Source organism: Electrona antarctica (genome assembly GCF_951216825.1).
Source record: "Electrona antarctica genome assembly, contig: scaffold_125, whole genome shotgun sequence".
In the NCBI taxonomy this organism is placed as follows: domain Eukaryota; kingdom Metazoa; phylum Chordata; class Actinopteri; order Myctophiformes; family Myctophidae; genus Electrona; species Electrona antarctica.
In genome coordinates this window covers 130,967-145,329 of record NW_027637521.1, presented here as the reverse complement: position 1 = coordinate 145,329, position 14,363 = coordinate 130,967, and the positions used below count along the sequence as shown (strand labels likewise).

The following is a 14,363-nucleotide window of genomic DNA, read 5'->3' as shown; positions in this document are numbered from 1 at the left end:
TCTAGACGAGAGCAACTTATTGGAGATGAGAGGTTTCTGCCCGAGAGCAACTTATTGGAGATGAGAGGTTTCTGTCTGAGAGCAACTTATTGGAGACGAGAGGTTTCTAGACGAGAGCAACTTATTGGAGATGAGAGGTTTCTAGACGAGAGCAACTTATTGGAGATGAGAGGTTTCTGCCTGAGAGCAACTTATTGGAGATGAGAGGTTTCTAGACGAGAGCAACCTATTGGACATGAGAGGTTTCTGCCCGAGAGCAACTTATTGGAGATGAGAGGTTTCTAGACGAGAGCAACTTATTGGAGATGAGAGGTTTCTAGACGAGAGCAACTTATTGGAGATGAGAGGTTTCTAGACGAGAGCAACTTATTGGAGATGAGAGGTTTCTGCCTGAGAGCAACTTATTGGAGATGAGAGGTTTCTGCCCGAGAGCAACTTATTGGAGATGAGAGGTTTCTGTCTGAGAGCAACTTATTGGAGATGAGAGGTTTCTGCCCGAGAGCAACTTATTGGAGATGAGAGGTTTCTAGACGAGAGCAACTTATTGGAGATGAGAGGTTTCTGCCTGAGAGCAACTTATTGGAGATGAGAGGTTTCTGCCCGAGAGCAACTTATTGGAGATGAGAGGTTTCTGTCCGAGAGCAACTTATTGGAGATGAGAGGTTTCTGCCCGAGAGCAACTTATTGGAGATGAGAGGTTTCTAGACGAGAGCAACGATATATAAGATAAGAGATGGACAGACTGGACTATAAAGATAAGAGATGGACAGACTGGACTATAAAGATAAGATATGGACAGACTGGACTATAAAGATAAGAGATGGACAGACTGGACTATAAAGATAAGAGATGGACAGACTGGACTATAAAGCATATTCGAGCGAACAACCACAGAATAATCTTTGGTCAAAATGAAAACAAAATAAAATGTAATCGAATACAAAGTGCCACAGAGACAGGCCACCCAGCTGTCCTGAGGGTTGAATGGGTTAATCGTAATGGACGTGTGTTACTGACCAGGGCAGAGGCCACCTGTCCTGTGTTACTGTGTTACTGACCAGGGCAGAGGCCACCTGTCCTGTGTTACTGTGTTACTGACCAGGGCAGAGGCCACCTGTCCTGTGTTACTGACCAGGGCAGAGGCCACCTGTCCTGTGTTACTGTGTTACTGACCAGGGCAGAGGCCACCTGTCCTGTGTTACTGACCAGGGCAGAGGCCACCTGTCCTGTGTTACTGTGTTACTGACCAGGGCAGAGGCCACCTGTCCTGTGTTACTGACCAGGGCAGAGGCCACCTGTCCTGTTACTGTGTTACTGACCAGGGCAGAGGCCACCTGTCCTGTGTTACTGTGTTACTGACCAGGGCAGAGGCCACCTGTCCTGTGTTACTGTGTTACTGACCAGGGCAGAGGCCACCTGTCCTGTTACTGTGTTACTGACCAGGGCAGAGGCCACCTGTCCTGTTACTGTGTTACTGACCAGGGCAGAGGCCACCTGTCCTGTTACTGTGTTACTGACCAGGGCAGAGGCCACCTGTCCTGTGTTACTGACCAGGGCAGAGGCCACCTGTCCTGTTACTGTGTTACTGACCAGGGCAGAGGCCACCTGTCCTGTTACTGTGTTACTGACCAGGGCAGAGGCCACCTGTCCTGTGTTACTGTGTTACTGACCAGGGCAGAGGCCACCTGTTCTGTGTTACTGTGTTACTGACCAGGGCAGAGGCCACCTGTCCTGTGTTACTGACCAGGGCAGAGGCCACCTGTCCTGTGTTACTGACCAGGGCAGAGGCCACCTGTCCTGTGTTACTGACCAGGGCAGAGGCCACCTGTCCTGTGTTACTGTGTTACTGACCAGGGCAGAGGCCACCTGTCCTGTGTTACTGTGTTACTGACCAGGGCAGAGGCCACCTGTCCTGTTACTGTGTTACTGACCAGGGCAGAGGCCACCTGTCCTGTGTTACTGACCAGGGCAGAGGCCACCTGTCCTGTGTTACTGACCAGGGCAGAGGCCACCTGTCCTGTGTTACTGTGTTACTGACCAGGGCAGAGGCCACCTGTCCTGTTACTGTGTTACTGACCAGGGCAGAGGCCACCTGTCCTGTGTTACTGTGTTACTGACCAGGGCAGAGGCCACCTGTCCTGTGTTACTGACCAGGGCAGAGGCCACCTGTCCTGTTACTGTGTTACTGACCAGGGCAGAGGCCACCTGTCCTGTGTTACTGTGTTACTGACCAGGGCAGAGGCCACCTGTCCTGTGTTACTGTGTTACTGACCAGGGCAGAGGCCACCTGTCCTGTTACTGTGTTACTGACCAGGGCAGAGGCCACCTGTCCTGTTACTGTGTTACTGACCAGGGCAGAGGCCACCTGTCCTGTGTTACTGTGTTACTGACCAGGGCAGAGGCCACCTGTCCTGTGTTACTGTGTTACTGACCAGGGCAGAGGCCACCTGTCCTGTGTTACTGACCAGGGCAGAGGCCACCTGTCCTGTGTTACTGACCAGGGCAGAGGCCACCTGTCCTGTTACTGTGTTACTGACCAGGGCAGAGGCCACCTGTCCTGTGTTACTGTGTTACTGACCAGGGCAGAGGCCACCTGTCCTGTGTTACTGTGTTACTGACCAGGGCAGAGGCCACCTGTCCTGTGTTACTGTGTTACTGACCAGGGCAGAGGCCACCTGTCCTGTTACTGTGTTACTGACCAGGGCAGAGGCCACCTGTCCTGTGTTACTGTGTTACTGACCAGGGCAGAGGCCACCTGTCCTGAGGGTTGAATGGGTTAATCTTAATGGACGTGTGTTACTGACCAGGGCAGAGGCCACCTGTCCTGTTACTGTGTTACTGACCAGGGCAGAGGCCACCTGTCCTGTTACTGTGTTACTGACCAGGGCAGAGGCCACCTGTCCTGTGTTACTGACCAGGGCAGAGGCCACCTGTCCTGTTACTGTGTTACTGACCAGGGCAGAGGCCACCTGTCCTGTTACTGTGTTACTGACCAGGGCAGAGGCCACCTGTCCTGTGTTACTGTGTTACTGACCAGGGCAGAGGCCACCTGTTCTGTGTTACTGTGTTACTGACCAGGGCAGAGGCCACCTGTCCTGTGTTACTGTGTTACTGACCAGGGCAGAGGCCACCTGTCCTGTTACTGTGTTACTGACCAGGGCAGAGGCCACCTGTCCTGTTACTGTGTTACTGACCAGGGCAGAGGCCACCTGTCCTGTGTTACTGACCAGGGCAGAGGCCACCTGTCCTGTTACTGTGTTACTGACCAGGGCAGAGGCCACCTGTCCTGTTACTGTGTTACTGACCAGGGCAGAGGCCACCTGTCCTGTGTTACTGTGTTACTGACCAGGGCAGAGGCCACCTGTCCTGTTACTGTGTTACTGACCAGGGCAGAGGCCACCTGTCCTGTGTTACTGTGTTACTGACCAGGGCAGAGGCCACCTGTCCTGTGTTACTGACCAGGGCAGAGGCCACCTGTCCTGTGTTACTGTGTTACTGACCAGGGCAGAGGCCACCTGTCCTGTTACTGTGTTACTGACCAGGGCAGAGGCCACCTGTCCTGTGTTACTGACCAGGGCAGAGGCCACCTGTCCTGTGTTACTGTGTTACTGACCAGGGCAGAGGCCACCTGTCCTGTTACTGTGTTACTGACCAGGGCAGAGGCCACCTGTCCTGTTACTGTGTTACTGACCAGGGCAGAGGCCACCTGTCCTGTGTTACTGTGTTACTGACCAGGGCAGAGGCCACCTGTCCTGTTACTGTGTTACTGACCAGGGCAGAGGCCACCTGTCCTGTGTTACTGACCAGGGCAGAGGCCACCTGTCCTGTGTTACTGTGTTACTGACCAGGGCAGAGGCCACCTGTCCTGTGTTACTGACCAGGGCAGAGGCCACCTGTCCTGTGTTACTGACCAGGGCAGAGGCCACCTGTCCTGTGTTACTGACCAGGGCAGAGGCCACCTGTCCTGTGTTACTGTGTTACTGACCAGGGCAGAGGCCACCTGTCCTGTTACTGTGTTACTGACCAGGGCAGAGGCCACCTGTCCTGTGTTACTGTGTTACTGACCAGGGCAGAGGCCACCTGTCCTGTGTTACTGACCAGGGCAGAGGCCACCTGTCCTGTTACTGTGTTACTGACCAGGGCAGAGGCCACCTGTCCTGTTACTGTGTTACTGACCAGGGCAGAGGCCACCTGTCCTGTGTTACTGTGTTACTGACCAGGGCAGAGGCCACCTGTCCTGTGTTACTGACCAGGGCAGAGGCCACCTGTCCTGTTACTGTGTTACTGACCAGGGCAGAGGCCACCTGTCCTGTGTTACTGACCAGGGCAGAGGCCACCTGTCCTGTGTTACTGTGTTACTGACCAGGGCAGAGGCCACCTGTCCTGTTACTGTGTTACTGACCAGGGCAGAGGCCACCTGTCCTGAGGGTTGAATGGGTTAATCGTAATGGACGTGTGTTACTGACCAGGGCAGAGGCCACCTGTCCTGTGTTACTGACCAGGGCAGAGGCCACCTGTCCTGTGTTACTGTGTTACTGACCAGGGCAGAGGCCACCTGTCCTGTGTTACTGACCAGGGCAGAGGCCACCTGTCCTGTGTTACTGACCAGGGCAGAGGCCACCTGTCCTGTGTTACTGTGTTACTGACCAGGGCAGAGGCCACCTGTCCTGTTACTGTGTTACTGACCAGGGCAGAGGCCACCTGTCCTGTGTTACTGTGTTACTGACCAGGGCAGAGGCCACCTGTCCTGTGTTACTGACCAGGGCAGAGGCCACCTGTCCTGTTACTGTGTTACTGACCAGGGCAGAGGCCACCTGTCCTGTTACTGTGTTACTGACCAGGGCAGAGGCCACCTGTCCTGTGTTACTGTGTTACTGACCAGGGCAGAGGCCACCTGTCCTGTGTTACTGACCAGGGCAGAGGCCACCTGTCCTGTTACTGTGTTACTGACCAGGGCAGAGGCCACCTGTCCTGTGTTACTGACCAGGGCAGAGGCCACCTGTCCTGTGTTACTGACCAGGGCAGAGGCCACCTGTCCTGTGTTACTGACCAGGGCAGAGGCCACCTGTCCTGTGTTACTGTGTTACTGACCAGGGCAGAGGCCACCTGTCCTGTGTTACTGTGTTACTGACCAGGGCAGAGGCCACCTGTCCTGTTACTGTGTTACTGACCAGGGCAGAGGCCACCTGTCCTGTGTTACTGTGTTACTGACCAGGGCAGAGGCCACCTGTCCTGTGTTACTGACCAGGGCAGAGGCCACCTGTCCTGTGTTACTGTGTTACTGACCAGGGCAGAGGCCACCTGTCCTGTGTTACTGACCAGGGCAGAGGCCACCTGTCCTGTTACTGTGTTACTGACCAGGGCAGAGGCCACCTGTCCTGTGTTACTGTGTTACTGACCAGGGCAGAGGCCACCTGTCCTGTGTTACTGTGTTACTGACCAGGGCAGAGGCCACCTGTCCTGAGGGTTGAATGGGTTAATCTTAATGGACGTGTGTTACTGACCAGGGCAGAGGCCACCTGTCCTGCCATGATGAAGATCCTCTTCTCCGTCAGGTCACATGGACTCTCTCCACCCGTGTTGACCTACAGAAACACAAGCAGGGACATTGGACCGTAAGGTACTAGGTTAGGGACGTAGGGACATTGGACCTTAAGGTACTAGGTTAGGGACGTAGGGACATTGGACCGTAAGGTACTAGGTTAGGGACGTAGGGACATTGGACCGTAAGGTACTAGGTTAGGGACGTAGGGACATTGGACCGTAAGGTACTAGGTTAGGGACGTAGGGACATTGGACCGTAAGGTACTAGGTTAGGGACGTAGGGACATTGGACCGTAAGGTACTAGGTTAGGGACGTAGGGACATTGGACCGTAAGGTACTAGGTTAGGGACGTAGGGACATTGGACCGTAAGGTACTAGGTTAGGGACGTAGGGACATTGGACCGTAAGGTACTAGGTTAGGGACGTAGGGACATTGGACCGTAAGGTACTAGGTTAGGGACGTAGGGACATTGGACCGTAAGGTACTAGGTTAGGGACGTAGGGACATTGGACCGTAAGGTACTAGGTTAGGGACGTAGGGACATTGGACCGTAAGGTACTAGGTTAGGGACGTAGGGACATTGGACCGTAAGGTACTAGGTTAGGGACGTAGGGACATTGGACCGTAAGGTACTAGGTTAGGGACGTAGGGACATTGGACCGTAAGGTACTAGGTTAGGGACGTAGGGACATTGGACCGTAAGGTACTAGGTTAGGGACGTAGGGACATTGGACCGTAAGGTACTAGGTTAGGGACGTAGGGACATTGGACCGTAAGGTACTAGGTTAGGGACGTAGGGACATTGGACCGTAAGGTACTAGGTTAGGGACGTAGGGACATTGGACCGTAAGGTACTAGGTTAGGGACGTAGGGACATTGGACCGTAAGGTACTAGGTTAGGGACGTAGGGACATTGGACCGTAAGGTACTAGGTTAGGGACGTAGGGACATTGGACCGTAAGGTACTAGGTTAGGGACGTAGGGACATTGGACCGTAAGGTACTAGGTTAGGGACGTAGGGACATTGGACCGTAAGGTACTAGGTTAGGGACGTAGGGACATTGGACCGTAAGGTACTAGGTTAGGGACGTAGGGACATTGGACCGTAAGGTACTAGGTTAGGGACGTAGGGACATTGGACCGTAAGGTACTAGGTTAGGGACGTAGGGACATTGGACCGTAAGGTACTAGGTTAGGGACGTAGGGACATTGGACCGTAAGGTACTAGGTTAGGGACGTAGGGACATTGGACCGTAAGGTACTAGGTTAGGGACGTAGGGACATTGGACCGTAAGGTACTAGGTTTGACGCCCTGAGAAGGGCTCCTGGGGCCCTTCATTGGCCATTGATTTTGTTAAATTTAGGTTAAAAAGATGATTAAAAACACGGAAAAACACGAAAATGTCGTGTGCACGCGCGCTATTAGGGGCCCTGCAAATATTACCGGCCCAGGGGCCCTTGTGGGGGTTAATCTGTCCCTGAACACAAAGTACCATCTACGTACTGTAGGTGTCTGGTCTGACCCAGAACTATCTACATACTGTAGGTGTCTGGTCTGACCCAGAACTATCTACATACTGTAGGTGTCTGGTCTGACCCAGAACTATCTACATACTGTAGGTGTCTGGTCTGACCCAGAACTATCTACATACTGTAGGTGTCTGGTCTGACCCAGAACTATCTACGTACTGTAGGTGTCTGGTCTGACCCAGAACTATCTACGTACTGTAGGTGTCTGGTCTGACCCAGAACTATCTACATACTGTAGGTGTCTGGTCTGACCCAGAACTATCTACGTACTGTAGGTGTCTGGTCTGACCCAGAACTATCTACGTACTGTAGGTGTCTGGTCTGACCCAGAACTATCTACGTACTGTAGGTGTCTGGTCTGACCCAGAACTATCTACGTACTGTAGGTGTCTGGTCTGACCCAGAACTATCTACATACTGTAGGTGTCTGGTCTGACCCAGAACTATCTACGTACTGTAGGTGTCTGGTCTGACCCAGAACTATCTACATACTGTAGGTGTCTGGTCTGACCCAGAACTATCTACGTACTGTAGGTGTCTGGTCTGACCCAGAACTATCTACGTACTGTAGGTGTCTGGTCTGACCCAGAACTATCTACGTACTGTAGGTGTCTGGTCTGACCCAGAACTATCTACATACTGTAGGTGTCTGGTCTGACCCAGAACTATCTACATACTGTAGGTGTCTGGTCTGACCCAGAACTATCTACGTACTGTAGGTGTCTGGTCTGACCCAGAACTATCTACGTACTGTAGGTGTCTGGTCTGACCCAGAACTATCTACATACTGTAGGTGTCTGGTCTGACCCAGAACTATCTACATACTGTAGGTGTCTGGTCTGACCCAGAACTATCTACATACTGTAGGTGTCTGGTCTGACCCAGAACTATCTACATACTGTAGGTGTCTGGTCTGACCCAGAACTATCTACGTACTGTAGGTGTCTGGTCTGACCCAGAACTATCTACATACTGTAGGTGTCTGGTCTGACCCAGAACTATCTACATACTGTAGGTGTCTGGTCTGACCCAGAACTATCTACATACTGTAGGTGTCTGGTCTGACCCAGAACTATCTACATACTGTAGGTGTCTGGTCTGACCCAGAACTATCTACATACTGTAGGTGTCTGATCTGACCCAGAACTATCTACATACTGTAGACGTCTGATCTGACCCAGAACTATCTACATACTGTAGACGTCTGGTCTGACCCAGAACTATCTACATACTGTAGGTGTCTGGTCTGACCCAGAACTATCTACGTACTGTAGGTGTCTGGTCTGACCCAGAACTATCTACATACTGTAGGTGTCTGATCTGACCCAGAACTATCTACGTACTGTAGGTGTCTGGTCTGACCCAGAACTATCTACATACTGTAGGTGTCTGGTCTGACCCAGAACTATCTACATACTGTAGGTGTCTGGTCTGACCCAGAACTATCTACATACTGTAGGTGTCTGGTCTGACCCAGAACTATCTACGTACTGTAGGTGTCTGGTCTGACCCAGAACTATCTACGTACTGTAGGTGTCTGGTCTGACCCAGAACTATCTACGTACTGTAGGTGTCTGGTCTGACCCAGAACTATCTACATACTGTAGACGTCTGGTCTGACCCAGAACTATCTACATACTGTAGGTGTCTGGTCTGACCCAGAACTATCTACGTACTGTAGGTGTCTGGTCTGACCCAGAACTATCTACATACTGTAGGTGTCTGGTCTGACCCAGAACTATCTACATACTGTAGGTGTCTGGTCTGACCCAGAACTATCTACATACTGTAGGTGTCTGGTCTGACCCAGAACTATCTACGTACTGTAGGTGTCTGGTCTGACCCAGAACTATCTACATACTGTAGGTGTCTGGTCTGACCCAGAACTATCTACATACTGTAGGTGTCTGGTCTGACCCAGAACTATCTACATACTGTAGGTGTCTGGTCTGACCCAGAACTATCTACGTACTGTAGGTGTCTGGTCTGACCCAGAACTATCTACATACTGTAGACGTCTGGTCTGACCCAGAACTATCTACATACTGTAGACGTCTGGTCTGACCCAGAACTATCTACGTACTGTAGGTGTCTGGTCTGACCCAGAACTATCTACATACTGTAGACGTCTGGTCTGACCCAGAACTATCTACGTACTGTAGGTGTCTGGTCTGACCCAGAACTATCTACGTACTGTAGGTGTCTGGTCTGACCCAGAACTATCTACATACTGTAGGTGTCTGGTCTGACCCAGAACTATCTACATACTGTAGGTGTCTGGTCTGACCCAGAACTATCTACATACTGTAGGTGTCTGGTCTGACCCAGAACTATCTACGTACTGTAGGTGTCTGGTCTGACCCAGAACTATCTACATACTGTAGGTGTCTGGTCTGACCCAGAACTATCTACATACTGTAGGTGTCTGGTCTGACCCAGAACTATCTACATACTGTAGGTGTCTGGTCTGACCCAGAACTATCTACATACTGTAGGTGTCTGGTCTGACCCAGAACTATCTACATACTGTAGGTGTCTGATCTGACCCAGAACTATCTACATACTGTAGGTGTCTGGTCTGACCCAGAACTATCTACGTACTGTAGGTGTCTGGTCTGACCCAGAACTATCTACGTACTGTAGGTGTCTGGTCTGACCCAGAACTATCTACATACTGTAGGTGTCTGATCTGACCCAGAACTATCTACATACTGTAGGTGTCTGGTCTGACCCAGAACTATCTACGTACTGTAGGTGTCTGGTCTGACCCAGAACTATCTACGTACTGTAGGTGTCTGGTCTGACCCAGAACTATCTACGTACTGTAGGTGTCTGGTCTGACCCAGAACTATCTACATACTGTAGGTGTCTGGTCTGACCCAGAACTATCTACATACTGTAGGTGTCTGGTCTGACCCAGAACTATCTACATACTGTAGGTGTCTGGTCTGACCCAGAACTATCTACATACTGTAGGTGTCTGGTCTGACCCAGAACTATCTACATACTGTAGGTGTCTGGTCTGACCCAGAACTATCTACATACTGTAGGTGTCTGATCTGACCCAGAACTATCTACGTACTGTAGGTGTCTGATCTGACCCAGAACTATCTACATACTGTAGGTGTCTGATCTGACCCAGAACTATCTACGTACTGTAGGTGTCTGGTCTGACCCAGAACTATCTACATACTGTAGGCGTCTGATCTGACCCAGAACTATCTACGTACTGTAGGTGTCTGATCTGACCCAGAACTATCTACATACTGTAGGCGTCTGGTCTGACCCAGAACTATCTACGTACTGTAGGTGTCTGGTCTGACCCAGAACTATCTACATACTGTAGGTGTCTGGTCTGACCCAGAACTATCTACATACTGTAGGTGTCTGGTCTGACCCAGAACTATCTACGTACTGTAGGTGTCTGGTCTGACCCAGAACTATCTACATACTGTAGGTGTCTGGTCTGACCCAGAACTATCTACGTACTGTAGGTGTCTGGTCTGACCCAGAACTATCTACATACTGTAGGTGTCTGGTCTGACCCAGAACTATCTACATACTGTAGGTGTCTGGTCTGACCCAGAACTATCTACGTACTGTAGGTGTCTGGTCTGACCCAGAACTATCTACGTACTGTAGGCGTCTGATCTGACCCAGAACTATCTACGTACTGTAGGTGTCTGGTCTGACCCAGAACTATCTACGTACTGTAGGCGTCTGGTCTGACCCAGAACTATCTACATACTGTAGGTGTCTGGTCTGACCCAGAACTATCTACGTACTGTAGGTGTCTGGTCTGACCCAGAACTATCTACATACTGTAGGTGTCTGGTCTGACCCAGAACTATCTACGTACTGTAGGTGTCTGGTCTGACCCAGAACTATCTACGTACTGTAGGTGTCTGGTCTGACCCAGAACTATCTACATACTGTAGGTGTCTGATCTGACCCAGAACTATCTACGTACTGTAGGTGTCTGATCTGACCCAGAACTATCTACGTACTGTAGGTGTCTGGTCTGACCCAGAACTATCTACGTACTGTAGGCGTCTGGTCTGACCCAGAACTATCTACGTACTGTAGGTGTCTGATCTGACCCAGAACTATCTACGTACTGTAGGCGTCTGGTCTGACCCAGAACTATCTACGTACTGTAGGTGTCTGGTCTGACCCAGAACTATCTACATACTGTAGACGTCTGGTCTGACCCAGAACTATCTACATACTGTAGGTGTCTGGTCTGACCCAGAACTATCTACGTACTGTAGGTGTCTGGTCTGACCCAGAACTATCTACGTACTGTAGGTGTCTGGTCTGACCCAGAACTATCTACATACTGTAGGTGTCTGGTCTGACCCAGAACTATCTACATACTGTAGGTGTCTGGTCTGACCCAGAACTATCTACGTACTGTAGGTGTCTGATCTGACCCAGAACTATCTACATACTGTAGGTGTCTGGTCTGACCCAGAACTATCTACGTACTGTAGGTGTCTGGTCTGACCCAGAACTATCTACGTACTGTAGGTGTCTGGTCTGACCCAGAACTATCTACATACTGTAGGTGTCTGATCTGACCCAGAACTATCTACATACTGTAGGTGTCTGATCTGACCCAGAACTATCTACGTACTGTAGGTGTCTGGTCTGACCCAGAACTATCTACGTACTGTAGGTGTCTGGTCTGACCCAGAACTATCTACATACTGTAGGTGTCTGGTCTGACCCAGAACTATCTACGTACTGTAGGTGTCTGGTCTGACCCAGAACTATCTACGTACTGTAGGTGTCTGGTCTGACCCAGAACTATCTACGTACTGTAGGTGTCTGGTCTGACCCAGAACTATCTACGTACTGTAGGTGTCTGGTCTGACCCAGAACTATCTACATACTGTAGGTGTCTGGTCTGACCCAGAACTATCTACGTACTGTAGGTGTCTGGTCTGACCCAGAACTATCTACGTACTGTAGGCGTCTGGTCTGACCCAGAACTATCTACGTACTGTAGGTGTCTGGTCTGACCCAGAACTATCTACGTACTGTAGGTGTCTGGTCTGACCCAGAACTATCTACATACTGTAGGTGTCTGGTCTGATCCAGAACTATCTACGTACTGTAGCGTCTGGTCTGACCCAGAACTATCTACATACTGTAGACGTCTGGTCTGACCCAGAACTATCTACGTACTGTAGGTGTCTGGTCTGACCCAGAACTATCTACATACTGTAGACGTCTGGTCTGACCCAGAACTATCTACATACTGTAGGTGTCTGGTCTGACCCAGAACTATCTACATACTGTAGGTGTCTGGTCTGACCCAGAACTATCTACATACTGTAGGTGTCTGATCTGACCCAGAACTATCTACATACTGTAGGTGTCTGGTCTGACCCAGAACTATCTACATACTGTAGGTGTCTGGTCTGACCCAGAACTATCTACATACTGTAGGTGTCTGGTCTGACCCAGAACTATCTACATACTGTAGGTGTCTGGTCTGACCCAGAACTATCTACGTACTGTAGGTGTCTGGTCTGACCCAGAACTATCTACGTACTGTAGGTGTCTGGTCTGACCCAGAACTATCTACATACTGTAGGTGTCTGGTCTGACCCAGAACTATCTACATACTGTAGGCGTCTGATCTGACCCAGAACTATCTACATACTGTAGGTGTCTGATCTGACCCAGAACTATCTACGTACTGTAGACGTCTGGTCTGACCCAGAACTATCTACGTACTGTAGGTGTCTGATCTGACCCAGAACTATCTACGTACTGTAGGTGTCTGGTCTGACCCAGAACTATCTACATACTGTAGGTGTCTGGTCTGACCCAGAACTATCTACGTACTGTAGGTGTCTGGTCTGACCCAGAACTATCTACGTACTGTAGTGTCTGGTCTGACCCAGAACTATCTACATACTGTAGACGTCTGGTCTGACCCAGAACTATCTACGTACTGTAGGAGTCTGATCTGACCCAGAACTATCTACATACTGTAGACGTCTGGTCTGACCCAGAACTATCTACGTACTGTAGGTGTCTGGTCTGACCCAGAACTATCTACATACTGTAGACGTCTGGTCTGACCCAGAACTATCTACGTACTGTAGTGTCTGGTCTGACCCAGAACTATCTACATACTGTAGACGTCTGGTCTGACCCAGAACTATCTACGTACTGTAGGTGTCTGATCTGACCCAGAACTATCTACATACTGTAGACGTCTGGTCTGACCCAGAACTATCTACGTACTGTAGGTGTCTGGTCTGACCCAGAACTATCTACATACTGTAGGTGTCTGGTCTGACCCAGAACTATCTACATACTGTAGGTGTCTGGTTTGACCCAGAACTATCTACGTACTGTAGGTGTCTGGTCTGACCCAGAACTATCTACATACTGTAGGTGTCTGGTCTGACCCAGAACTATCTACATACTGTAGACGTCTGGTCTGACCCAGAACTATCTACATACTGTAGACGTCTGGTCTGACCCAGAACTATCTACATACTGTAGACGTCTGGTCTGACCCAGAACTATCTACGTACTGTAGGTGTCTGATCTGACCCAGAACTATCTACGTACTGTAGGTGTCTGGTCTGACCCAGAACTATCTACATACTGTAGGTGTCTGGTCTGACCCAGAACTATCTACGTACTGTAGGTGTCTGGTCTGACCCAGAACTATCTACATACTGTAGGTGTCTGGTCTGACCCAGAACTATCTACATACTGTAGGTGTCTGGTCTGACCCAGAACTATCTACATACTGTAGGTGTCTGGTCTGACCCAGAACTATCTACGTACTGTAGGTGTCTGGTCTGACCCAGAACTATCTACGTACTGTAGGTGTCTGGTCTGACCCAGAACTATCTACGTACTGTAGGTGTCTGGTCTGACCCAGAACTATCTACGTACTGTAGGTGTCTGATCTGACCCAGAACTATCTACGTACTGTAGGTGTCTGGTCTGACCCAGAACTATCTACATACTGTAGGTGTCTGGTCTGACCCAGAACTATCTACGTACTGTAGGTGTCTGGTCTGACCCAGAACTATCTACGTACTGTAGTGTCTGGTCTGACCCAGAACTATCTACATACTGTAGACGTCTGGTCTGACCCAGAACTATCTACGTACTGTAGGAGTCTGATCTGATCCAGAACTATCTACGTACTGTAGGTGTCTGGTCTGACCCAGAACTATCTACATACTGTAGGTGTCTGGTCTGACCCAGAACTATCTACGTACTGTAGGTGTCTGGTCTGACCCAGAACTA

At 50.3% G+C, this 14,363-nt stretch overlaps 1 protein-coding gene across 1 annotated transcript in view; it reads right to left on the bottom strand.

The window, feature by feature from the left end:
* The window catches only part of styk1a (serine/threonine/tyrosine kinase 1a), a gene marked incomplete at both ends in the record, with an annotated part of 67,483 nt that overhangs the window by 45,182 nt on the left and 7,938 nt on the right, over positions 1 to 14,363 (bottom strand). The window contains one exon of the mRNA XM_079531729.1: positions 5,505 to 5,585. Coding sequence (XP_079387855.1) covers positions 5,505 to 5,585 — 81 coding nt within the window. The remainder of the gene's footprint in view (positions 1 to 5,504; positions 5,586 to 14,363) is intronic.